General features: G+C 42.4%; 1 protein-coding gene across 1 annotated transcript in view; it reads right to left on the bottom strand.

Annotated features, from left to right (window-relative positions):
- Nucleotides 1–757: 757 nt before the first annotated feature.
- Nucleotides 758–26959, bottom strand: part of SPATA7 (spermatogenesis associated 7) — a gene marked incomplete at its 3' end in the record, with an annotated part of 92965 nt that continues 66763 nt past the window's right edge. The window contains exons 6-12 of the mRNA XM_082274985.1: nt 23132–23532; nt 20182–20236; nt 10114–10187; nt 7676–7732; nt 7123–7200; nt 6983–7040; nt 758–1492 (exon numbers count right to left, since the gene is read on the bottom strand). Coding sequence (XP_082131111.1) covers nt 758–1492; nt 6983–7040; nt 7123–7200; nt 7676–7732; nt 10114–10187; nt 20182–20236; nt 23132–23532 — 1458 coding nt within the window. The remainder of the gene's footprint in view (nt 1493–6982; nt 7041–7122; nt 7201–7675; nt 7733–10113; nt 10188–20181; nt 20237–23131; nt 23533–26959) is intronic.

Genomic DNA, 26959 nt, shown 5'->3' with positions numbered 1-26959 from the left:
TCTTCCCCCTAAAACCAAATCTGGCAGTGTTAACGTCCACTGATGCCAGGAACATTTCTACTTACGCTGGCCACAGTCTGGCCTCCCCAAAGTCTGAAGGATAATAAACTGGCCTTTTGGTTAGAAAGTTTGCAGACCCCTGGTCTATAATGTCTTTGTTTGCTGAAGCACGGTACCCTTCCCTGAACTCCATCATTTGGAGAGGGTTCCACCTACTTATAATAAATCCTCCTGTGATTATAGTTCGAAAATAGCAGCACATATAAAAATATTGTGAAGTGCAATCTAACCTGATGGCTGTACCGATCCTTTTTTGGCTTATGAAGAAACTTTTTTCTTTCAGAGGCTGTTAGTCAATATAACGTCTACATTCTAATTGTCGTAGCCCTATATTAATACCCGTAAGTCAGAATTACAATTCATATAGTCAGCAGTTAAAGAGAAGCTGTATTGAGAAGTATGGTGGTCATCACTGCTAATCTCCTTCACATAATACCAGTTTCTAGGTTCTCTCTGGCTTCTATACTTCCCGAGTCACTGAACTGAAACAAGCTCAATGAACAGAGTTTATAGAATGGGGTCAGAACTTCTGATCTGCCTACTTGTTCCAGTTCAGAAACCATTGAAGTTACTGGATTAGCATGACAGCCAGGTAACTAGCATTTTCAGATGGAGATGTCAGCAATGGCAACCTCCCATATTTTCCCATGACTGCATACCTTTAACTGCATTGTATCAATTTAATGACAGAACTCATTTAGAAATCATCCTGATCACTGATCGTTTCTTCCTCATGAACAGAACACTCTTCAGCTTTGGACACTTGAATGATTTCCGAGAAGCTCTGTTCCAGATCCTCAAGATCCCTAGGCTCATGGGCGATCTTCAAGTCATGTTGTAGCTCTGGCGGATCGGTCAGACCCATCTGGGAGAAGCTTCTCTGATTTCCGTTGTGGTCTTCTAGGAGAACCTCATCCACAGGTGACATCTTCTCTGACAGCTGGGTGTTGTCTTGTGATTTGGAATGCGTCTCCTCCGGATCCTCCTGCAAAGATAAAAAGTCATCTATTTGTTGAGAAGTCTCCAGCTCATCCTCAGGAAGGGGTAGAACAGCTTCAGGTGACTGCCGGGTGGCTTCAAAGTCCTCCTGACCACTTAGAACACTGTTGTGGTCCAAATCTCTCTCTCCAAGGCAGGTTAGGGATCCGCTTGGTCCCTGGTTGTCTTCTTCATCCAGGCCATTCTGAACATTGTCATTGAGTCGAGGCTCATGTTTCTTTGTATCGAGGTATCTTAGGTTTGTAGATTTGTAGTGCCCTACAGAGAAGTCTTGAGAAAGTAAACCATGATTCTTCATTGCATTAGGCAGGACAAAGGGATCTTTAAAATGTCTGCTGGTGCTAAAGTTGAGATCTACAAAGAGATCGAGTTTCTTCTCGTCCTTGGAGTCCAAGTCAGCCTTGAGAATGTCCAGCAAGTGGCGCATTTTTCCCTGCAGACCAATAAGAAAATGAAAGTAAATGACTCATTCAATATATACGTTTTATCTTGTAGAGGCTACGAGAAAAATATTTTCTGACACTTTTTGTTTACAAGTTTAAATCAGAAACTGTTTTGCTAGAAAATTACTCATAACCCCCAAACATCTCATTCTATCTATATATATATATATATATATATATATATATATACATATATACACACGCACACACACATATATATATATATATATATATATATATATATATATATATATATATATACACACATACACATATATGTATATATACAATTTAAAAATCTATATTGAAAATTTTATATATATATATATATATATATATATATATATATATATATATAAATAAAACTGGGGTATAAATTGTGGTGTGTTTTTTTTTTTGTGTGATTTAAATGTATTCTTTCCCTCAAAAATTGCTTTTAAAAAACCGCTGCGCAAATACTGTGTGACATAAAAAAATTGCAACGATCGCCGTTTTATTCCCTAGGCTCTCTGCTAAAATATGTTTATATTTATATAAATATATATATATATATATATGTGTGTGTGTGTGTGTGTGTGTGTGTGTGTGTTATATATATAAACACACACACACACACACATATATATATTTATAATAGTCAGAGAGCCTAGGGAATAAAACGGCGATCGTTGCAATTTTTTTATGTCACACAGTATTGGTGCAGCGTTTTTTTAAACGCAATTTTTGAGGGAAAGAATACATTTTAATATAAAACACAAAAAAAAAAAAAAACACCACACCACAATTTATAACCCAATTGTTTATATTATATATGTTTATATATACTTTTTTTTTTAATATAGATTTTTAAATTTTAGATATATACAGTATATCTAAAAATTAAAAAAAAATTATTTATAAACATATATGTATATATAAACAATTGGGGTATAAATTGTGGTGTTTTTTTTTTTTTTGTGCTTTATTAAAATGTATTCTTTCCTTCAAAAATTGCGTTTAAAAAACCGCTGCGCAAATACTGTGTGACATAAAAAAAATTGCAATGATCGCCGTTTCATTCCCTAGGCTCTCTGCTAAAATATGATTATAAAATTAGAAAAAATTAGATTAGAAAATTATATATATATATATATAATGTATATATATATATATATATATATATATATATAAACATATTTTAGCAGAGAGCGTAGGGAATAAAACGGCGATCGTTGCAATCTTTTTATGTCACACAGTATTTGCGCAGCGGTTTTTTAAACGCAATTTTTGATGGAAAGAATACATTTTAATCACAAAAAAAAACAAAAAAAAAACCACACCACAAATTATGCCCCAATTGTTTTATATATATAAATAATATTTTTACATGAGGCCTTAAAAACAAAAGATAAAAAAAAAAAAAAAAAAAACACACCACAATTTATGCCCCAATTGTTTTATATATATATAATTTTTTTTTTACATGAGGCCTTTAAAACAGAAGATTAAAAAAAAAAAAAAAAAAAAATCTTTTGCTTTAAAGAAAAAAAATGTATTTACTTCCGCCCTACACCACAAGTGATGTCATGACGTTGCTTCGATCTCCCATAGAAGCGCTCAGAGACAATCTGGTCTCTGTCCGCCTCCATGACCAGCCAGCCGTACAATCAGATCCTTTTTCTGGCGCGCCGGTAAAAACACTAAGCCATAAAAACACCGGTGAGCAGCGGGACATCCCCTCCCGCTGCTTCTGAAAGTGACCCAGTTGCTAATGAGCCACTCAGACTGCTTTCATGAGAAAGCCAGCCGCCGGCTGAAAAAAAAATTCCCGGGGTTATGAATGAAGCTATCAGCCATAACCCCGGGAATTTTTTTTTTTCAAACCACAACATATATATATATATATATATATATAGAGTAGTTATATATCAGCAAGTGGTTATGTCCAGCCAAAACACTTTTTTTAGTTTTGGATGGAAAGGAGATGTTTTTGAACCCCTGACGTGTTTTTTATGGTGCTGTTTTAGCTACTTAATGTCAAATCAAGTACATGTATGTCATTTGCCTCCAAGTGTTATACCTGGATGATGCTATTTTTTTTTTTTCTTTCTTTAGAGCCAGCTTTCATCTAAAAGCTATCCTAGTGGCTAATTAGCCGCTGGACGGCTTTTACACAAGCAGTGGGAGGGGCCAACCCCCCCCCCCCCTGCCTCCTGCAGTGCCTCTCTGGGCTCTACCGTCCCACTGGTGAGCCCCAAATGAAGCTGGCAGGTTCCACCGGATTACCATAGAGCTGATCGAGGACCGCAATGTCCCCCCCCGATCATCTCTATGGTACAAGAAACCGGAAGCAACTAGCATTTTCATCACTTCCAGTTTCCGGGATGTAAACAGCGCCATTTTTAAATATGGAAAGTATCAGATCACACCAATGTTGATGTGATCAGCTGATTTTAAGGTCAGAGGAGACATCCGGGGTCTAATAGACCCCAGATCTCTCAATAAAAAGTACCTGTCACTGCCTATTCCTGTCACAAGGGATGTTTACATTCTTTGTGACAGCAAAAAAGGTGATCAAGGAAAAAAAAAATAGTTAAAAAAACAGTCTAAAAATAAATATATTTTTTTTTAAAGCGCCCTGTCTCGTCTGCAAAGGCAAACGTACACGTTGGTTCCACACGCATACAGCGATCGCACCACACATGTGAGGTATTGCCACAAAATGTCAAAGAAACAGTCTAATATTAAAAAAAATAAAATAAATAAATACATTTAAAGAGCCCCCGTTCGTTTGTGCTCGCGCATAAAGGCGAATGCATGTGTTGGTTCTACATATATATATTGTGATTGCACCAAAAAAATTGAAAGCGCCCCCGTTCTCGCGCGCCCAAAACGAACGCACATGTTGGTTCCATGCGCATACGGCGATCGCATCACACATGTGAGGTATTGCCGCAAACATCAGAGCGAGAGCAATATTTCTAGCACAAGAACTCTAAATGGTAACCCATAAAGACTATTAAAATGTCGCCTATGACAATGTAGTTTGTCACCATTCCACGAGTGTGTGCAATTTTAAAGTGTGACATGTTGTTAGGTATCTATTTACTCAGAGCAACATCATCTTTTATAATTTACCAAAAATTGGGCATCATATTGTGTTTGTATGTATTAAAATTAATTACGGTGTATTTTTTCCAAAAAAATGAAAAACTGCTGTGCAAATACCGTGTGAAATAAACGAATTCCAAAACCCACCATTTTATTCTCTTTGGCCTCTGCTATAAAAAAAAAAAAAAAAAAAAGAAGTTTTGGGGTTCCACGTAATTTTCTAGCAAAAAATACTGATTTTTACAGGTATTCAAAAAGTGTCAGAAAATGGCCTGTTCTTGAAGTGGTTAGAGAGATAGCTAATCATTTTCTGTCCTGGTGACAATGGTTTTACCAGATAGGAAGAAAGAGAAATGTGGATTAGGGACAACGACAGCAATAAAAATCTGACAAAGGTTCTATCCTTGCCCTACTCTACAAAAAATGCACTTTTCTTTTTATCGACATTGCTGCTGAAAAAGAAAAAGAGGCACCGTGATCATTACAGGAATTGAGCCACCATGAACATGAAAAGCAATGAGCCACCATGACCATTAAAGGCATTGAGTCACCATGGCCATGAGAAGCAATGCACCACTATAACTATTGGAGGCATCAAGCCACTTTGAAAATTAGAGGCATTAAGTTACTGTGGTCATGGGAAGCAATGAGCCACCATGACCATGAGAAGCAAAAAGTCACCATGACCATTACAGGCATTGAGCCACCATGACCATGAGAAGCAATAAGTCACCATGACCATATAAGACAAAAAGGCATTATGACCATATAAGACAAAGAGACACCATGACCATTAGAGGCATTGAGGCACCATGACCATTAGAGGCATTGAGGCACCATGACCATTAGAGGCATTGAGGCACCATGACCATGAGAAGCAATAAGTCACCATGACCATATAAGACAAAAAGGCATTATGACCATATAAGACAAAGAGACACCATGACCATTAGAGGCATTGAGGCACCATGACCATTAGAGGCATTGAGGCACCATGACCATTAGAGGCATTGAGGCACCATGACCATGAGAAGCAATGAGCCGCCATGACCATTGGAGGCACCAACCCACTTTGACCATTAGAGGCATTGAGCCACCATAGCAATGGGAAGCATTTAGCCACTATGGCCATGAAAGGCTACATGATCATTAGAGGCATTGAGCCACTATGACCATAAGAAATGATGATCCACCAAGACCAATACAGACACTGGGCCACCATGACCATGAGAAGCAATGAGCCACAATGACCATGAGAACTAATGAGCCACCATGACCATGAGCAGCAATTAGTCACCATGAGAAGCAAAAAGCCAACATGACATATAAGACAAATAGGCACCATGACCTTTACAGGCCTTGAGCAACCATGTTCATGAGAAACAATGAGCCAGCATGACCATTAAAGGCATTGAGCCACCATGACCAGCAACAAGGCACCGTGAGCAACATAAGCAATAAGCCACCATGACTATTAGAAACAATGAGCCTCCAAGACCATTACAGCCATTGAGGCATCGGGACCATGAGAATCAATGAGCCACCAAGATCATAAGAAGCAATGGGCTACCATGTCCATGCGAAGCAATGAGTCACCATGACCAAGAGAAGCAAAAAGCCACCATGACCAAATAAGACAAATATGCACCATGACCATTAGAGGCCTTGAGCCACCATGTCCATGAGAAACAATGAACTAGCATGACCATTAGAGGCATTGAGCCACTATGACCATAAATAAGGCACCATGAGCAACATAAGCAATAGGCCATCATGACCATATAAGACAAACAGGCACCATAACCATTAGAAACAGTGCGCATCCGAAACCTTTAGATGCATTGAGGCGCTATGACCATTAGAGGCATGGAGCCACCCAAACCATTAGGGTCATTGAGCCACCATGACCAGCAATAAGGCACCATGAGCAACATAAGCAATAAGCCACCATGACCATATAAACTAAATAGGCACCATGACCATTAGAAACGATAAGCCTCCAAGACCATTACAGGCATCAAGGCACCATAACCATGCGAAGCAATGAGCCACCATGACCATGCGAAGCAATGAGTCATCATGACCAAGAGAAGCAAAAAGCCACCATGACCATATAAGACAAATATGCACCATGACCATTAGAGGCCCTGAGGCACCATATCCATGAAAAACAATGAGCCACCATGCCCATTAAAAAGCATTGAGCCACCATGACCAGCAACGAGGCACCATGAGCAATGGAAGCAAAAAGCCACCATGACTATATAAGAGTAATAGGCACCATGACCATAAGAGGCATTGAGCCACCAAGGCCATGAGAAGCAATGAGCCACCAAGACCATTAGTGGCAACGAGTCACCATGACCATGTAAAACAACGAGAAGTCTTACCTCATCTAAGCGATGTCTATTTTCTTCAAGGTGACGTTCAAACACGCGATCTAGAATTCTAAAAATACAAAACCCATCATCACCTACTTAAAATTTAAAGATTACAAACCCTTAACCATCCCAAACCTATAAGCACTCACCTGTCCGAGAACAGCCCCAGGGATAAGATTTCATTGGTCACATCAGCCACGAATTCCAAGTAAGCCAACTCTTCCTCTCTAAAGAAAAAAAAAAAAAAAGAAAGATTTCTCTGGTAACAGTTTTGATTGCTAAGGATATTATTAATAAAAATATTTTACAGAAACACAGCAGCTTTAGGATTTAGATTGTTCTTAATGGAAAATTCCCCTTCTATGAAACAGTTTTATATTATAACAGGGCGAAACATTTTTTATTTAAATTAGAACTTCAGACAAATCTGTTTATATCAAATGCATATTTTCTCGAAAAAGTACACTACAATGAACACAACACTATACCCAGATTTTGATCAAATATATAAAAACGGGGTGGTGTTGAGTAAATAAATATCAAACGTGTCAAGCCTTAAAATTGGATGTGCGTGTGAAATTGCAAAAAATATTAATTGTCGATAGGTGATACAAAATAAATGTAAATCGGTTAGGGGTTTGCATCCACTTTAACATCGGACATAAGAGGGACGTATAGAAAACATTTTGCTTGAAAACTTACTCAGAACGGATCCTCTGCATTGTGGGGGATGGAGATTTCAATTCATTATAAGACATCCTGGGAAGATAGGGAATATATATTGTAAAATGCTAGAATATATAAAACTAATTGTTTTTTTTTTTTTTTTTTTTTAATAAATTTGCATAAATTTCAAACAAACTTTTTTCACGTTGTCATTATGGGGTATTGTTTGTTGAATTTTGAGGAAAATAATGAATTTAATAAATTTTTGGAAAAAGGCTGTAACATAACAAAATGTGGAAAACGTGAAGCGACGTGAATACTTTCCGGATGCACTGTGTGTATATATATATATATATATATATATATATATATATATATATATATATACATACATATATACACTAATTGACACCTTAACACTGCCTGCCTGTTGCCCTCTTAAGTAGCCTGTAACCACTTCTGGACCCGGCCTTTTTCTGACACTATTGTTTACAAGTTAAAATTATTATTTTTTGCTAGAAAATGACTTATAACCCCCAAACATTATATATATATTTTTTTTTGCAGAGACCAAAGAGAATAAAATAGAGATTGTTGCAATATTTTATATCACACCGTATTTGCGCAGTGGTCTTACAAACGTAATTTTTTTGGGAAAAAATACACTTCTTTTTAATTAAAAAAATAAGAAAACAGTAAAGTTAGCCCAATTTTTCTCTATAAGATAATGTTATGCCGAGTAAATAGATACCCAACATGTCATGCTTCAAAATTGCATGCTCGTGGAATGGCAACAATACCCAACATGTCAACTCGATACCCAACATGTCATGCTTCCAGTGAGCATGCTCGTGGAATGGCGACAAACATTGGTACTTAAAAATCCCTATAGGCGACACTTTAAAAAAAATGTCTATAGGTTACCAGTTTAGAGTTACAGAGGAGTTCCAGGGCTCAAATTATTGCTCTCACTCTAACGATCACGGCGATACCTCACATATGTGGTTTGAACATTGTTTGCAAATGTGGGCCCGACTTGTGTATGCGTTCGATTCTGCGCGTGAGCTAACAGGGACGGGGCGCTTTAATTTTTTTTAATTTATTTTTACACTTTAATTTTTTTTTTTGATCACTTGTATTCCTATTTAAAGGAATTTAAACATCCCTTGTAATAGAAATAAGCATGGAATAAAAAAATAATAAAAAGAAAAGTAATTTTTTTTTTATCATGAAAAAAAATGGGCTCTTTAAATCAGTTGCTAGGAAGCGACGTATGATGTCCCTCCGGTCATCCATGGCCATAGAGTAGAGTGGGGGCCATCTTGCCCTCACTCGACTTCCTGCCTGAGGAGACAGCAGACCGGGACATTTTTCTCGCTACCGATGGCTCCGGTAAACGGGGAAAATGACCGGGAAGCAGTGGGAGGGGGGCACCTCTCCTGCCACCAATAAAAGGTGATCCCGCGGCACACGGGAATTGGGACTAATGCTTGGCTGGGGCTGGGTCGCTGGGCAAGTGGGGCCCCTGGGCAACTGTCCAGCGTGCCCATTCGGTAAGATGGCCCTACATACCAGTGCTGTAGTGCACCATCCACCAAACCTCCTTTATCAGCATGCTGGTGATCTGGGAACACCCACCTGTGATGCAGGCAGGAATTCCCAGACACACCCATGCCAGTGCTGTCTCTCACATGCAGGAAGCCTGATGTTTTCATCTATAAAAGTGTGGTGAGGAGCGTCGTGGGACCCAAAATGAGACCTCAGATGTCCCCATCCCTGCACATGCCTTTTAAAGAAAAATAAAAATAATAATAAACATGTTATACTTACCTGCTCTGTGTAATGGTGTTGCACAGAGCAGCCCAGATACTCCTCTTTTCGGGTCCCCTGCAGGTGCTCCTGGCCCCTCCCTTCTGCCAAGTGCCCCCCCCCCCCCCCCGAGCAAGCAGTTTGCGATGGGGGCACCCGAGCAGGCTCGCTCCCAAGCCACTGCTCTGAATGTTCATTCACCCACAGAGCCGTGGCTCGACAATGCCCCCTTTCTCTCCTCATTGACTCACTGGCTGTGATTGACCGCCAATGGCTCCCTGCTGCTGTTTCAGCCAATGAGAGGTGAAAGTCCCCGGAGAGCCGGGGCTCTCGTGCACAAGGCTGGGGAAGAATTGGACTCAGGAAAGTATTAATTGGGGGGGGGGGGGGGCAGGGGGGAGTGGTAGCACGCAGAAGGTACTTTACTTTCATGCACAGAATGGATAAAGGTAAAAAACCTTCAGCCTTTACAACCACTTCAAGGAAAATGACCTCTAAAGGAAACAAAGCTTGACCGTTACCCATGCTTGGCTACCACTAGTAGACTCTCGCCAATCAAATTCAGACCTGCCTTCTGCATTGCATCGGATTGGTGATACATCAGGTCACAAAGAACATTCATGAACTAGACCAGCCCACTGCAGATGTCCAATGAAGACTAATACCTGGAGGTGGAGCGTCGGTGTTGGTCGGTGTCCTCCTCCTCTTCGCTCAGAAAGGAATTTTCTGGGTCTTCAACCTAAAAACACACAGGCACAGAATTTCAGCAAAAAATAAGAAACAGAGGGTTCAGCAGCCTAGCGCATTGCCTTTGTGATAGCTTTATTTGTGTAAAAAAAAAGACAGATGTATGCTCACAAACAACATCAGCAATAAGGCACATCAAAGTCCACAATGTACTGGAAGCGACCTGGTCACCTAGACAAGTCCCAAACGTGAGAAGACCATCCAAACGGCTGACGTGTTTCGAGAGGAGATCCCCTCTTCCTTGTTTTTTTGCAGTATTTCCCTTGGGTTTCCCTGGCCTGCAGGGGGCAGCAAAACCGGTGCAAAAAAAAAAAAAAAATGGATCTGCTGAAGAGTACGGATTGTCTTTTGCCAGTACGCGTCTCTCGAGTGCAGGAAATTGGTCTTGTTGCGTTTACAAAAATTCAGCAGCCCCATTATTCTGCCCATGGGAAGGCAGATAAAAACAGGCATGGAGACATCTGACCATCACAGGACCTGTTTCCAATGCACAATGCTGCCTACGGACCAAGTCCAGATCTCACGGACCAAGTTGAGTCTACCATAAGGAACACCGAAAAGTGACCACCACTTTTCCTAATGGACGTAGCTCCCTTGGTGGTAGAAAAGTGACCACCACTTTTCCTAATGGACGTAGCTCCCTTGATGGTAGAAAAGTGACCACCACTTTTCCCAATGGACGTAGTTCCCTTGATGGTAGAAAAGTGACTACCACTTTTCCCAATGGACATAGCTCCCTTGATGGTAGAAAAGTGACCACCACTTTTCCTAATGGACGTAGCTACCTTGATGGTAGAAAAGTGACCACCGCTTTTCCTAATGGACGTAGCTCCCTTGGTGGTAGAAAAGTGACGACCACTTTTCCTAATGGACGTAGCTCCCTTGATGGTAGAAAAGTGACCACCACTTTTCCTAATGGACGTAGCTCCCTTGATGGTAGAAAAGTGACCACCACTTTTCCGAATGGACGTAGCTCCCTTGATGGTAGAAAAGTGACCACCACTTTTCCGAATGGACGTAGCTCCCTTGATGGTAGAAAAGTGACCACCACTTTTCCCAATGGACGTAGCTCCCTTTATGGTAGAAAAGTGACCACCGCTTTTCCTAATGGACGTAGCTCCCTTGATGGTAGAAAAGTGACCACCGCTTTTCCTGATGGACATAGCTCCCTTGATGGCAGAAAAGTGACCACCGCTTTTCCTAATGGACGTAGCTCCCTTGATGGTAGAAAAGTGACCACCGCTTTTCCTAATGGACATAGCTTCCTTGATGGTAGAAAAGTGACCACCGCTTTTCCTAATGGATGTAGCTCCCTTGATGGTAGAAAAGTTACCACCGCTTTTCCTGATGGACGTAGCTCCCTTGATGGTAGAAAAGTGACCACCGCTTTTCCTGATGGACGTAGCTCCCTTGATGGTAGAAAAGTGACCACCACGTTTCCTAATGGACGTAGCTCCCTTGATGGTAGAAAAGTGACCACCACGTTTCCTAATGGACGTAGCTACCTTCATGGTATAAAAGTGACCACCACGTTTCCTAATGGACGTAGCTCCCTTCATGGTATAAAAGTGACCACCACTTTTCCTAGTGGACGTAGCTCCCTTGATGGTAATCATTGTAGGATCTTGGTCACTGGTGAGGGATCTCGCAAGTTAGGTCAGACATCACATCTGTGAGGAGAGGAAAGCTAGCATGATGTGGCCCTAAGCTCCTTTTGGGAAGGAGGAACTTTGCATGGTTGCTGGCCCTCAATCCTGGTTGTCCCCGACATCTCCAATCCCCATTCATAATCAGGAACCAAACAGAGTAGATGCAAACCAATAAGAACAACCTTCTGAGCTCAAGAGAAATGTTCAGGCAATGGGGAACCACCGATCTTTAGCCACTCCAATGCTGGCAAGACTTTGCAGCCCCCTGAGCACTTGGAAAGCCCAAAATACTGGCCCCTTAATGACCAGGCCATTTTTTGCGATTTGGCACATGCATTACTTTAATGGACAATTGCGCGGTCGTGCAACGCTGTACCCAAGTAAAATTGATGCCCCCCCCACAAATAGAGTTTTCTTTTGGTGCAATTTTTATTTTTTGCACTATAAACAAAAAAAGAAAAAAAAAACATTTTTCATTTTCTGCTATATACAGTAATATTCCCCAAAAAAATAAATTTAAAAACAAATTTTGTTCATCATTTTAGGCCAATTTGTATTCTGCTACATATTTTTGGTAAAAAAAATCCCAGTAAGCGTATTTTGATTGGTTTGTGCAAAAGTTATCGCGCCTACAAACTAGATTTAAAATTTTTACTAGTAATGGCGACAATCAGCGATTTTTAGCAGGACTGCGAAATTGCGGCGGACAGATCGGACCCCTAACTGACCTTTTTTACACTTTTGGGGGGACCAGTGACATTACTACAGTAATCAGTGCTAAAAATATGCACTGTTACTATAATAATGACATTGGCAGGGAAGGGATTAACCCAATGGTGATCAAAGTGTTAAGTGTGAGCCTAGTGGTTGTTTTCTAACTGTATGGGGGAGGGACTTGTAAAATGACCACAGAGACCTGTGATCCTATATAGAAGGATCACAGGCACTCTGTGATCAATTCAGAGAGAAAAACGGTTTACAACAGCAGACCGTCATTCTTTCTCAGCGGGGAGCGATCGCAGGTGCCCGGTGGTGTTCACAGCCGCTGGCCCCGTGGATTGGTATCCCCGCTGCCTAGTGGGGGCAGTCTCCCAGGAGCGCTCCTGCGAACCGCCGTACAGGTACAGCGATTCGCGCAGCTGAGCCAACCTGCCGCAGTATATATGCGGCGGGCGGTCGGCAAGTGGTTAAAGTGATAAAATAGATGTAAACTCACAAACAGCAAAAATTATAAAGCCCGTGCATGAACTGGCCCCACTGCGGGAGTCCCCAATCACAGGAAAACACTCAAAGTGGCTGACGCGTTTCAAGGAGGCCCTCAAAGGGGGGCCCTTCCAAACGCGTCAGCATTTTGAGTGCCTTCCTGTGATTGGGAGTCGTGCAATGCACCAAGTCATGCAGGACACCGTGGATATTTGATGGGCTTTAAAATTTTATTCTGTTTGTGAGTATACGTCTGCTTTATCACTTTAACCACTTGCAGACCACCTTCCTGCAATGTACTGAGGACAGGCAGCCTGTAAGTCGTTGCCTGCTTCTAGGTTAAGGGAGTTCGCGTGTGGGAGTCTGTCAGCCATTCCCAGCCAATGATTGATGGCTGGGACCTGCTGATCGGCTGTGTCCAATCACAGCCCAGAGTCCTGTGTTGACAATCAATACAGAGTTCTGTACAGAGGGAACATCTCTATGTTTCTTATCTCTGCAAAGCAAGGACAAGAAACAACGATATCTGTTAGTAAAAGCCGCACACAATACACACAGTTAGGCACACATTTAACCCCTAGATGTTAACCCCTTTCCAGCCAGTGTCATTAGTGCAGTGACAGTGTATAGTATTAGCACTGATCACTGTATTAGTGTGACTGGTTATCTCAGTGGCAGTTAGGCAGTTCCCCTTCCCAGCGTCGGTTAGTTTTAGATTGCTTGCCACACTATCGCAGTCCCATAATATTTACACACATTATCGCTAACCAGCACTGTTAGTTGTATGGTAAATAAATAAAAATTCCAATATATTAGTGATCAACTGATATCTGTTTTTCTTTGCCGACACCAATATTTTGCCCATTGCATATCGGTATCGGCTGATATTGGCCGACATTTTCGTACATTTAAAAAAAAAAAAATGTTTTTTTTTTATCAATTGACAGGTACTCTTGTGGAGGGATCTGGGGGTCTAAAAGACCACAAACCCCTCCTCTGCACTTAAAAGCATTCAAAACGCCAAGTTTGGCTGTTTTGAATGCTGTAATTTTTTTTAATCTGGTGCCGAGTACCTGGAAGTGATGTCATGACGTCACTTCCGGGTTTTTACATGGAGACCCAATCAGAGCCGAATGCGGCTTTGATCGGGCCTTCGGCGGCTGTGCAGGCTTGTTGCCCGGGTCTCCCGGTGGGACGGTAGACCCGGGCGAGCCGCGGAAGGCGGCGGGAGGGGGGGGGGGGGCGTCCCCTCCCGCTCCTTGTAATGACAGCCGAACGGCTTTTCAGCCGCATCAGTTGTCATTACAAGACAGCCGACCGTCGGCTATGGACGCCGGTACCGGGGTGATGCCTCTAGCTGCAGACATCACTCCGGTACAAGCACTTTCCGAAATATCGGCAATATCAGTAACCTCCGGGGCAGATTCCGATATATTGGGGAAAGTGCAGATCGGCCCTCGATATATCGAGGGGTGGGGGGTGGGGGGGGGGTGGAACCGATAATCGGTCTATCAATAATATTATATATATATATATATATATATATATATATATATATAAACACAAATTTTCAGTCTGTTTTTGTTTATATCGAAAAAAAAATAAAAAAAAAACAGTGGTGATCAAATACCACCAAAAAGAAAAAAATGGAAAGGAAAAATTATATAAATTGAATTTGAGTACAGCGTTGCATGACCGCGCAATTACCAGTTAAAGTAGTGCAGTACTGAATAGCACAAAATGGCATCCACACCATAGTTTGTCGATGTTTAACTTTCATGCTAACCAATCAATATACACTTATTGGGTTTTTTTTTTTTTTTTTTATTAAAGACATGTAGCAGAATACATTTTGGCCCAAATTTATGAAGAAATTAGATTTTTTTTTTTATTTGATATATTTTATAACAGAAAAATGCCACCAAAAGAAAAAAATGGAAAGGAAAAATTATATAAATTGAATTTGGGTACAGCGTTGCATGACCGTGCAATTACCAGTTAAAGTAGTGCAGTGCTGAATAGCACAAAATGGCATCCACACCATAGTTTGCAGACGCTATAAAAAAACTTTCATGCTAACCAATCAATATGCGCTTATTGGGATTTTTTTTTTTTTTTTTTAAATTAAAGACATGTAGCAGAATACATTTTGGCCCATATTTATGAAGAAATTAGATTTTTTTTTATTTGATATATTTTATAACAGAAAATGAAAAATATGAAAAATATATATATATATTTTTTTTCAAAATTTTCGGTCTGTTTTCGTTTATATCACCAAAAAATTAAAAAACACAGTGGTGATCAAATACCACCAAAAGAAAAAAATGGAAAGGAAAAATTATATAAATTTAATTCAGGTACAGCATTGCATGACCGCGCAATTACCAGTTAAAGTAGTGCAGTGCTGAATAGCACAAAATGGCCTGGTCATGAAGGGGTAAACCTTCCAGAGCTGAAGTGGTTAATAAAAGAGATCACAAAGGTAATAGGCAAAGCTGGGGCACCCTTTGTTTTTTGTTTTCACCAATCAGAGTAGATCCTGATGGTGTGTGAAGAAGATCTGACTGTGTGTGCTGAGATTGGTGGTCACAGCTCACGTTGCCCGGCCCCGCAGGGCCCGCCTGGTTGACAATGGCTGTATCTGGGATGGTTTTAGGACAGCGGACACTTCTGTGACGTCTCTTATAAATGATCTGCAGTACGTGACGCAACATTTCCATGACAGTGACGCCCCTGCCTGGCTGAGCGTAGGAGACGGCACAGCGGGTGATGTGTCACAGGGATGCCTTTCAGAAGCGATGACACGCGAGAACAGAAGATGGATGAGATCTTTATGAACCATTAACCAATAAAGTGTGCAGACGGTCTGCGGGAAGGCCTCGGCGCAGTCTGTGGCTCTGACATCGATCAGCTGGACTCAACGTTTTACTGCCTGGAACATCCGCCGTCTGTACTTTGCGTTTGTCTGGGGAACACATTGCTGAACACCTCGGATTTATCTGATACAAGACACATGAACGTGTCCTGGGGATCTACACTAAAGGGGATTCGGTTTTCAACAATAAAGTGTATATGAAGTCAAAACTTCCTGTTGTGCCTGAGAAATCTGCAGAACGATATTTCCCTTGTATACTGTATATACAGTTAGGGTGCATTTATAACAAACAGAAAAGTGCATACTGAAGTTATTCGTCCATCTGTCAAAACTGCATGTAAGTTTGTTCTGTGTGAATGGGGCAAAATCAAATGCTCTAGAGCAGTGGTGTCAAACTTAGTTTCATTGTGGGCCGCATCAGCAGTATTGGTGCCCTCAAAGAGCCAGTTGTATCTGGGGTGTGCTGTGTACAGAGTGCAGGGTTTAGGAGTGCGTTATGTAAAGGATGCAGCGTTCAGGGGTGCACTATGTACAAAGAGCAGGGTTCAGGGGTGTACTATGTACAAAGAGCAGGGTTCAGGGGTGCGCTATGTACAGACAGCAGGGTTCAGGGGTGCGCTCTGTACAGACAGCAGGGTTCAGAGGTGCGCTACGTACAGAGTGCAGTGCAGAGTTCAGGGGTACACTATGTACAGAGGGCAGGGTTCAAGGGTGCGCTATGTAAAGAGAGCAGAGTTCAGGGGTGTGCTATGTACAGAGAGCAGAGTTCAGGGGGGGCACTATGTACAGAGAGCAGGGTTCGGGGTGCACTACGTACAGAGTGCAGAATTCAGGGGTACATTATCTACAGGGTGCAGGTTTCAAGGGAGTACTATTTGTACAGATTAGTACAGAATGCAAGGTGCAGAAGTGTGTTACGCACAGAGTGCAAGGTTCAGGGGTGCGCTATGTACAGAGTGCAAGGTTCAGGGGTGCACTATGTACATAGTGCAGGGATTAGGGGTGTGCTATGCACAGAGTGCAGGGTTTAGAGGTGTGTTATGAACAGAATGCAGGTTTCTGGGGTGTGCTGTGTACAGAGTGTAAGGTTCATGGGTGCACTGTGTACAACGTGCAGGATTTAGAGGTTCGTTGTGTACAGAGTGTAAGATTCAGGGGTACGCTGTGTACAGAGTGCAGGGGTTCAGGAGTGGGCTGTATACTAAGTGCAAGGTTAAGAGGTGTGCCATGTGTAGAGTGCAGACTTCAGGGGTGTGCTATGTGCAAAGTACAAGGTTTAGGGGTGTGCTGTGTAGAGAGTGCACAGGGTTTAGGGTTGTGCTGTGTACAGAGTGCAAGGTTCAGATGTGTGCTGTGTACAGAGTGCAAGGTTCAGATGTGTGCTGTGTACAGAGTGCAAGGTTCAGATGTGTGCTGTGTACAGAGTGCAAGGTTCAGATTTATGCTGTGTGTACAGCTTGCAGGGCTTAGGGGTGCGCTATGCATGTTGTGCAACCCCATCCCAAAGCCTCCCCCCCCCCCCAAAAGCTTCCTGTTCTCTCTCTTAGATTCGCGGGAGGGGAGGGTGAGAACTGGAGGCGGCAGGATTTAGTTCCACCACGTTCAGGTTGCAAAACTGGGTTTGAGGGCCACATGACAAGGCCTGGCGGGCCTTATGTTTGACATACATGCTCTATATCAGGCATGTCCAACCTGCGGCCCAGAACTGCAGGCAATGCGGCCCACTGCCCCCTGACAATCTTTTTTTGCTGGGGAGGAAGGAAGTCAGGTCGGGGGCACGGCCACAGCAGCTTCCAACTAATGGTAGGCAGAGGCTGAGAGGGGGGGGGGGGGGGCGAGCACGTGCAGCAGTGTTTCTGACTCCTACCACCATGACCACTTCAAATCACTGAAGTGGTCATGGTGGTTATAGTGTTCCTTTACTGTCTCTCAGAAGAAGTAAACCTCTGTATACTCATTCAATTTCATTTGATCATCCTCTAGTTGTGTTAAATTAGTGCGGGGGGTGCAGCGGCATTTTATTACATGCCTTAACTATAGTCTATATATTATATGCGGCCCGAGAAAATTTCTCTACACTCAATGTGGCCCAGAGAAGCCAAAAGGTTGGACACCCATGCTCTATATATTCTCTACAGATTGAATAAGTGAATGGGAAAAATACCACATTATGGCCACTAGATGGCGATGACTATCATAGGACCATATGGTTTGTTAGATTGTTTAACATTGGTAGAAATTCACAAACCATTTTTATGTAGCAGCAACCTCAATGCATGTGGACGGGGCAGCAGAGTGGCTAAGCAGTTATTACTCCTACCTACGAACACTAGCTTTGCCGGTTAAAATTCCAACCACAGCACTACCTGCACGGAGTTTGTATGTTCTCCCTGTGCCTGCATGGGTTTCCTCTGGGTACTCAGGTTTCCTTCCACACTCAAAACATGATGGTAGGTTAATTGGCCCTAGTATGTACAGTATCTCACAAAAGTGAGTACACCCCTCACATTTTTGTAAATATTTTATTCTATCTTTTCATGTGACAACACTGAAGAAATGACACTTTGCTACAATGTAAAGTAGTGAGTGTACAGCTTGTATAACAGTGTAAATTTGCTGTCCCCTCAAAATAACTCAACACACAGCCATTAATGTCTAAACCGCTGGCACAAAAGTGAGTACACCCCTAAGTGAAAATGTCCAAATTGTGCCCAAAGTGTCAATATTTTGTGTGGCCATCATTATTTTCCAGCACTGCCTTAACCCTCTTGGGCATGGAGTTCACCAGAGCTTCACAGGTTGCCAATGGAGTCCTCTTCCACTCCTCCATGATGACATCACGGAGCTGGTGGATGTTAGAGACCTTGCGCTCCTCCACCTTCTGTTTGAGGATGCCCCACAGATGCTCAATAGGGTTTAGGTCTGGAGACATGCTTGGCCAGTCCATCACCTTTACCCTCAGCTTCTTTAGCAAGGCAGTGGTCATATTGGAGGTGTTTGGGGTCATTATGTTGGAATACTGCCCTGCGGCCCAGTCTCTGAAGGGAGGGGATCATGCTCTGCTTCAGTATGTCACAGTACATGTTGGCATTCATGGTTCCCTCAAACTGTAGCTCCCCAGTGCCAGCAACACTCATACAGCCCCAGACCATGACACTCCCATCACCATGCTTGACTGTAGGTAAGACACACTTGTCTTTGTACTCCTCACCTGGTTGCCACCACACACGCTACACACCATTTGAACCAAATAAGTTTATCTTGGTCTCATCAGACCACAGGGCATGGTTCCAGTAATCCGTGTCCTTAGTCTGCTTGTCTTTAGCAAACTGTTTGCAGGCATTCTTGTGCATCATCTTTAGAAGAGGCTTCCTTCTGGGACGACAGCCATGCAGACCAATTTGATGCAGTGTGCGGCGTATGGTCTGAGCACTGACAGGTTTACCCCCCACCCCTTCAACCTCTGCAGCAATGCTGGCAGCACTCATACGTCTATTTCCCAAAGACAACCTCTGGATATGAGGCTGAGCACGTGCACTCAGCTTCTTTGGTCGGCCATGGTGAGGCCTGTTCTGAGTGGAACCTGTCCTGTTAAACCACTGTATGGTCTTGGCCACTATGCTGCAGCTCAGTTTTAGGGTCTTGGCAATCTTCTTATAGCCTAGGCCATCTTTATGTAGAGCAACAATACTTTTTTTCAGATCCTCAGAGAGTTCTTTGCCATGAGGTGCCATGTTGAACTTCCAGTGACCAGTATGAGAGAGTGAGAGCGATAACACCAAATTTAACACACCTGCTCCCCATTGACACCTGAGACCTTGTAACACTAACAAGTCACATGACACCGGGGAGGAAAATGGCTAATTGGGCCCAATTTGGACATTTCCACTTGGGGGTGTACTCACTTTTGTTGCCAGCAGTTTAGACATTAATGGCTGTGTGTTGAGTTATTTTGAGGGGACAGCAAATTGACACTGTTATACAAGCTGTACACTCACTACTTTACATTGTAGCAAAGTGTCATTTCTTCAGTGTTGTCACATGAAAAGATAGAATAAAATATTTACAAAAATGTGAGGGGTGTACTCACTTTTGTGAGATACTGTATGAATGTGAGTTAGGGACCTTAGATTGTAAGCTCCTTGAGGGCAGGGGCTGATGGGAATGTACAATATATATGTAAAGTGTAGAGTAAATTGACAGCACTATATAAGTACCTGTAATAAATAGATACTGTCAGTTTGAATAAATGTTACCTGTTCTCCATCTAGTGAGGGGTTTCTGCTCGCTGCTCCAGGTCGGCCCCTAAAACTGTAAAATTCACACCGGTCAGACTATTTACTATACTGTAAATAACCAGATAACAATAAAGGATATTTATTAAGCACATTAGTGACAGATGCATTTCTATCCGTTTCTAAAAGAAAACCTGCCTCCCAGTTAGAAAATGATCCGCTTAAAGACCAGGCCTTTTCTGCCACTTTTTGTTTAAATCAGTATTTTTTGCTAGAAAATTACTTATTACCCCCAAACATTTATTTATATATATATATATATATATATATATATATATATATATATATATATATTTATTCTTTTTTTTTAAATGTTTTAAACATTTTTACAGGTTACCAGTTTAGAGTTACAGAGGAGGTTTAGTGCTGGAATTATTGCTCTCGTGCGAACGTTCGCGGCGATACCTCACATGTGTGGTGTGAACATCGCTTACATATGCGTCCCCTTCTGCGCGCGAGCGCGGAGGGCGCTTTAAAATTATTTATTTCCTTTTTAAACTGTCCCTTAAATTTTTCTTTTCTTTTTTTGGATTAACTTTTATTCCTATTACAAGGAATGTAAACATCCCTTGTAATAGAAATAAACATGATAGGTCCTCTTTATGGTGAGATCTGGGGTCAAAAAGACCCAAAATCTTTCCTTTACCTTTAAAAGCAAAAGATGAAAAAAAAAAAAAGGGTTCTTTTGCTTTAAAAAAAAGTGACTGGAAGTCTAGCCATGACGTCGCCTTGGTCCTCCAAGGTCATAGAGGCGATTAGAGACAATCTGGTCTCTGTCTGCCTCTGTGACCAGCCAGCCACACCGTCAGATGGTTTCTTCGGCATGTAGGGAAAACAGTAAGCCTGAGAAACACCGGCGCCCTCTCCCTCCCACAGCTTCTGAAAGCAATCCAGCAGCTAATGAGCTGCTTGGACTGCTTTCATGAGAAAGCCAGCCGTGAGCTGAAAAAATAAATAAAAAATACCGGGGTCATGGCTGAGAGGGTCATCCATAACCCCAGTAAACCACTTGCAAACTGCAACGAATATATAGGTAATGCGGTTGGCAAGTGGTCATAAAAGATTTAACGTGTTTCAAGGGTTCACTCCGACTTCATCAGGGCTTGTGGACTGGACTGCCTGGACTTAAAGCGGTTTGGAAATATTGTTTTGGCTCTCAGAGCTTCATACGCACTACCTGCTGATAATATCACATCATGTTAGATCTACAAAAATATCTCCTTTGAGTCCGGGCATTGCTGAAGTCACATTATGAAAACAAAAGGGTTCCGTGCTGCAACCCCTTCTGAAATTCAAATACGGCTTAGGACCCGATGCTTTGGCCGCAAGGCTCCTGAAGCCTCACTGGTACATAATCCACAAGAAGATGCCGGCACATCATCACTTTGGTTGGGGGGCCCTTGGAACCCAGCTTACCTTCGAGAGGTTGAGAAATCCCTCTCTCAGCCCCCTAGGCCCCTCTAATGTGTAAGTCACCATTAGGGACACAGGGTGACCAAGGAAATGATGGACAGCTACTTAATGGACACTGAGAATATGGTTTGGATAACTTCAAAGGCACAGTAATATTCATCAACTATATATCTCAATAAATAAATGAAGACTATTCCTGGCCTGCTTGATTCTGAACATGTTAATTGAAAGAGCTAATCACATTGGCCTCTGTTCCATGTTCTTCAATGTAAGAGACGGACAGTCTGTTACTGGTGGTCTCCTGCTATTGTCTGTTTAATAAGTTGTTCTGTGTTTATACTTAGGATAATGTGTAATGTATTTTGTTTTAGCCTTATTGCAGTGCTGAGTTAATTAACATGTTAATTATAACATTGTCTAGATGTGGATTCCCATTCATCTATTGTTTCTGTCCAGATGGCTAGGTAATTAGTTCATTATATTTCTGTACACAATTTCATCTGCATAGGATAATGTAATCAGGCACCTGACCTGTTGGGGTAATCAGGAGGGGGATGTCTTCCTGTGTGGTATATATTTGGTGTGAGTTTGTTCAATAAAGGTTCCAGATCTATACAAGCTATTCTCGGTTAGTTTTGTATGGGGGGGGGGGGGGGGGGCTAGAATATCTGATATCTATGTTCAAGACTGAAGGAAACGGTATTCTGATGGAAGCACACAAGCACATTCTGGGACGTGGTTCTGGTACAATAGGTGTAAATCAGTGGAATGGTTATATTTTACTATGTACAGGGGAACAAAGCCAAAAAGATTTCAACGCGTTTCGGCTGTATTCCCCTGTACATAATAAAATATAACCACTCCATTGATTTACACCGATTGTACCAGAACCATGTCCCACAATGTGTTTGTGAGCTTCCATCAGAATACCGCTTCCTTCAGTCTTGAGCATAGATATCAGATATTCTAGACCCCCCCCATACAAAACTAGCCGAGAATTGCTTGCATTGTTATATATACCACACAGGAGGACATCCCCCTCCTGATCAGATTACCCCACTAGGTCAGGTGCCTGATTACATTATCATATGCAGATGAAATTGTGTACAGAAATATAATGAACTAATTACCTAGCCATCTGGAAAGAAACAATAGGTGAATGGAAATACACATCTAGACAATGTTATAATCAACTTGTTAATTAACTCAGCACTGCAATAAGGCTAAAACAAAATACATTACACATATTCTTGTGGATTATGAAGTCACATTATATCAAGCTCTGACGAAGGGGGAGTAAACCCCTGAAACACTTTTTTTTATATCATTGATCAACAAATAAAAATACCTTTCTGGACTCAATCCCCCATTGGTGTTCTTGGTACATTTTACAAACCTGCATCTTTCTCAAGACCCCTCTTTCTCTGTTTGGGGGGGCTTTTGCAACATTAAAAATAATAAAGCAAAGGCGGACCATGTTTCTTGTGACAAGCCTCACCTGCTTAGATCGGTCTGAACCTCGGCCTCGCTCACCTCCCTCTTCTTCCTCCTGGGCGGGTTGTAAAAGCGGCTTTGCGCCAGTGCAGACTTAGCCGGCGTCTTCAGCGTCCGCGGTGTAAAGGGCCGCTGCTTGCTGGTGAAGTGATGGGCGTGTTTCTCTATCAGGTCTCCGCTGTAGGCTTTCTCGCGGTTGTCCTGGAACTTGCGCACGGTGGCGCCCCAGGCGGTGGAGCCAGTCCTGGAAGACACTCCTGAGAGGTCGGGGTGCCTCCGCATAATGTCTGCGGCGTGCTCGGAAGAATGGAAGTGTCGGGGTGAAGAGATGAAGGAAGTCGGGGAAGCCCCTGGATCTGAATATGAAAACGGTCGGCGGGTGTTACCGTATCCATCATAGAGATCCTGTGAAAAGAGATTTCACATGTTCATTCATTGCACTTCAAGGGGAATGATGGAGAATCGCAAATTCATTCAATTCAATACAAACATTCCAAATGTATCACTTTGTAATGCTGATAACCACTTCCTATCCAGGCCAATTCCGACACTTCACTCCTACATGTAAAAATCTATTTTTTTGCTAGAAAGTTCCTTAGAACCCACAAACGCTATACATTTTATTTTTACTGCTTCCGGACCGCTGTTTTTCTGCGGCAGGCAGCCCCTCCTGCGCGAACCGACGTAGCTCTACGTTGGTCGCGCGCCTGCAGCTAGGGGGTGAGCGCGCCCCGCCGGCGGAACGCTCCCGCCCCCATTCGGCAGCAGGGACTCCGATGCACGGGGCCAGTGGGTCCGATTGCCGCCAGCCATCCGCTGAGAGAGAAGGGCGGTCAGCTGTTGTAAACACAGCTGACCATTCTGTGATCATTTTTAACCCCTTGATCACCTACTGTGTTAACCCCTTCCATGCCAGAGTCATTATTACAGTAACAGTGCATATTTTTAGCACTGATTACTGTAGTAATGTCACTGATCCCCCCAAAAGTGCCAAAAATGTCAGTTAGGGGTCCGATCTGTCCGCCGCAATGGTGCAGTCCCGCTAAAAATCGCAAATCGCCGCCATTACTGGAAAAAAAAAAAAAAAGACCTAAATCTTTCTTGTAGTTTGTAGACGCGATAACTTTTGCGCAAACCAATCAAAATACGCTTATTTTTACCAAAAATATGTAGCAGACAACAAATTGGCCTAAAATGGTAAAAAAATTTTGATTTTTAAAATCTTTTTCTTGGGAATGTCATATAGCAGAATGTGAAAAATATTGTTTTTTTTTTTTTTTTTTTTTCAGAATTGTCGCTCTTTTTTTGTTTAGAACGCAAAAAAAATAAAAAAAAAATAAAAAAAAAAAATCGCACAGGTGATCAAATACCACCAAAAGAAAGCTCTATTTGTGGGGAAAAAAAGGACGTCATATTTGGGTACAGCGTCGCACGGCCGCGCAATTGTCTATTAAAGTAACGCAGTGCCGAATCGCACAAAAATGGCCTGGTCATTAAGGGGGCAAATCCTTTCCGGTCTAGAAGTGGTTAAACAGAGACCCTAAGGAATAAAATGGCGAATAATTAAAATTAGAGGACAAGGAGCATAGAGGATACATTTTTACAACAGAAGCTGCAGTCAAGGAGTTCCATCTCATGCTGTTACCTTACAGCAGTAAGGTGAGCGGCTTGAGTACACAGAGGTGTCACCCGCCCTGAAGATTTTCACCAATTTGCATTGTAGTCACTGGATTGATCACATTGAAGACTCACTATTGAACATTATGTTTACAGCCACTGTTTTATTGCACAGTACATGTTGTTCACGTTTTGGTGAAAGATTTTTTAATTTTTAAAATTAATTTATAAATTACTTATTTTTTTAATTTGTGTAGCGCTGCCCCCGTAAGGACTGCTTGATATTCACTCTGTGCGTTCCCCCCACGGCCATAGGCAAAGACAATTCCTTAATTCTCCTTGGCTCACCTCCAATAATCAGTCCAGGGGTATTTGGTTGTTTATTGTCAAATGGGGGATAGGAGAAGGAAATAGTGGGATACTCCAACTTTAACTATTAACAGTGATTGAGGACTCCTATCTTCTCTGCTTTACTATAGATTTGGAACAGCCAGGCTGTTGATTCATCCCGCCACTTTGGATGAATGTAGATTAAGCCTCTTATCCTTAAAGCAGAGTTCCACCCAAAAATTGAACTTCCGCTTTAGGTATTCTAACCCCCTGACATGCCACATTTGGCATGTCATTTTTTTTGGGGGGGGGGGGGGAAGCGGGTACCTAGTTTTGACAGGTACCCGCTCCCACTTCCGCTCGGAGCGTCACGGCGCCCTGAACGGAAGTTCTCCTCTCCCCCTCCCTCCCTGCAATCTTCTGGGACATGTCAGAGGTCCCAGAAGATTGCCGGCCAATCAAGACGCGCAGCGCGACTCGCGCATGCGCAGTGGGTACCCGGCTGTGAAGCCGCAAACTGTCACAGCCGGGTGCCCACAGCAGTGATGCCGGCGCCGAGGGAGAGGATCGAGGCTTCGGGCGGCCGCATCGCTGGACCGTTGGACAGGTGAGTGAAATGGCTGGAACTCCGCTTTAAGATGACTTGGTGAACTACTAGTTATCTTCAGGACACTCTCCCTAGTATCCTCTCTCTCTTCTTTGGCTGACACCCATCCACTGACTGTCCTACTAACAAGGGTGGCCCCCTCAGGTCAGGCCCCTTGACACGAGTCCCTGTACTCACGATACTGCAGTCTCCAGTGCCTCCCCTCTCAGTTAGCTCTCCTGGACCTCTGGGTTCAACTCCTCTCCACCCCTCCTCTGGCCCTTAGGATGACTTACTGCGACCACATGGCACCTCTACAGAGGCGGAGGCAGCCACCACCCCTCCCTCCTGGACTCCGCTCATCAGCCAAAGACCCCACAGCACATGTGCTCCTGGCTTTTATACAGTATCCCAGAATGCATCAAGGCGACCTGTCCTCTGCCAATCATTAGGACTGTTTTAAAAGCCAATGCACCCATTTGTCAGGTTTCCTCCCACTGTCCAACATGCCTCCCTATTGGACCAGTGTGAAACTCTCTCTAGACTGTGCTCAGTATGCGATTCATTCAATGAGCAGACCGCACTAACAGATCCTGCTCTCTGGTAGGCAGAGAACAATATAGATTTCCCTGCTGCTCCTCTGATAGGCAGACAGAGCCAAAACTATGCTCTAGCACCTACCTAGGTAGGGTGATACATTTGCATATGAATTTTTATTGATTATCAATCCATTATCCATTTTTATTATTGCTTTAATTTGCCACATCACCAAGGCCCATTGGCTTATCATTGAAGATTATTTATGTCACATCATTCATTTATTAACAATTATCACCACAGCCACATAGCGCAGCAATTTTTCACAATTTTTTTTATCCTTAAATAAAATGGCGGTTGCCATTATTTATGGTCACATCATGGTATTGGCGCAGCGGTTTTGCAAACACAAGTATTTTTTTTAAAAAAAAAATACACTTTAATTAATTTAAAATAAAAAAAAAACCATAATATTTACCCCAATTTTTTTCTAAAATGTGAAAGATGATGTTATGACGAGTAGATAGAAACCTAACATGTCAAGCTTTAAAAATTGCGCACGCTCGTGGAATGGCGACAAACTATGGTACTTAAAAAAAAAAAAAAAAAAAGTGATTTAAACGCCTTTACAGGTTACCAGTTTAGAGTTACAGAGGCGGTCTAGTGCTAGAGTTATCGTTCTCACTCTTAACGATTGTGGCGACACCTCACGTGTGGTGCGCATACCGTTTACATATGGATGCGCGATTCACGTATGCGTTC

Source organism: Pelophylax lessonae, assembly GCF_965119305.1.
Source record: "Pelophylax lessonae genome assembly, chromosome: 13".
Classification (NCBI taxonomy): domain Eukaryota; kingdom Metazoa; phylum Chordata; class Amphibia; order Anura; family Ranidae; genus Pelophylax; species Pelophylax lessonae.
This window is presented reverse-complemented; position numbering and strand designations above follow the sequence as displayed.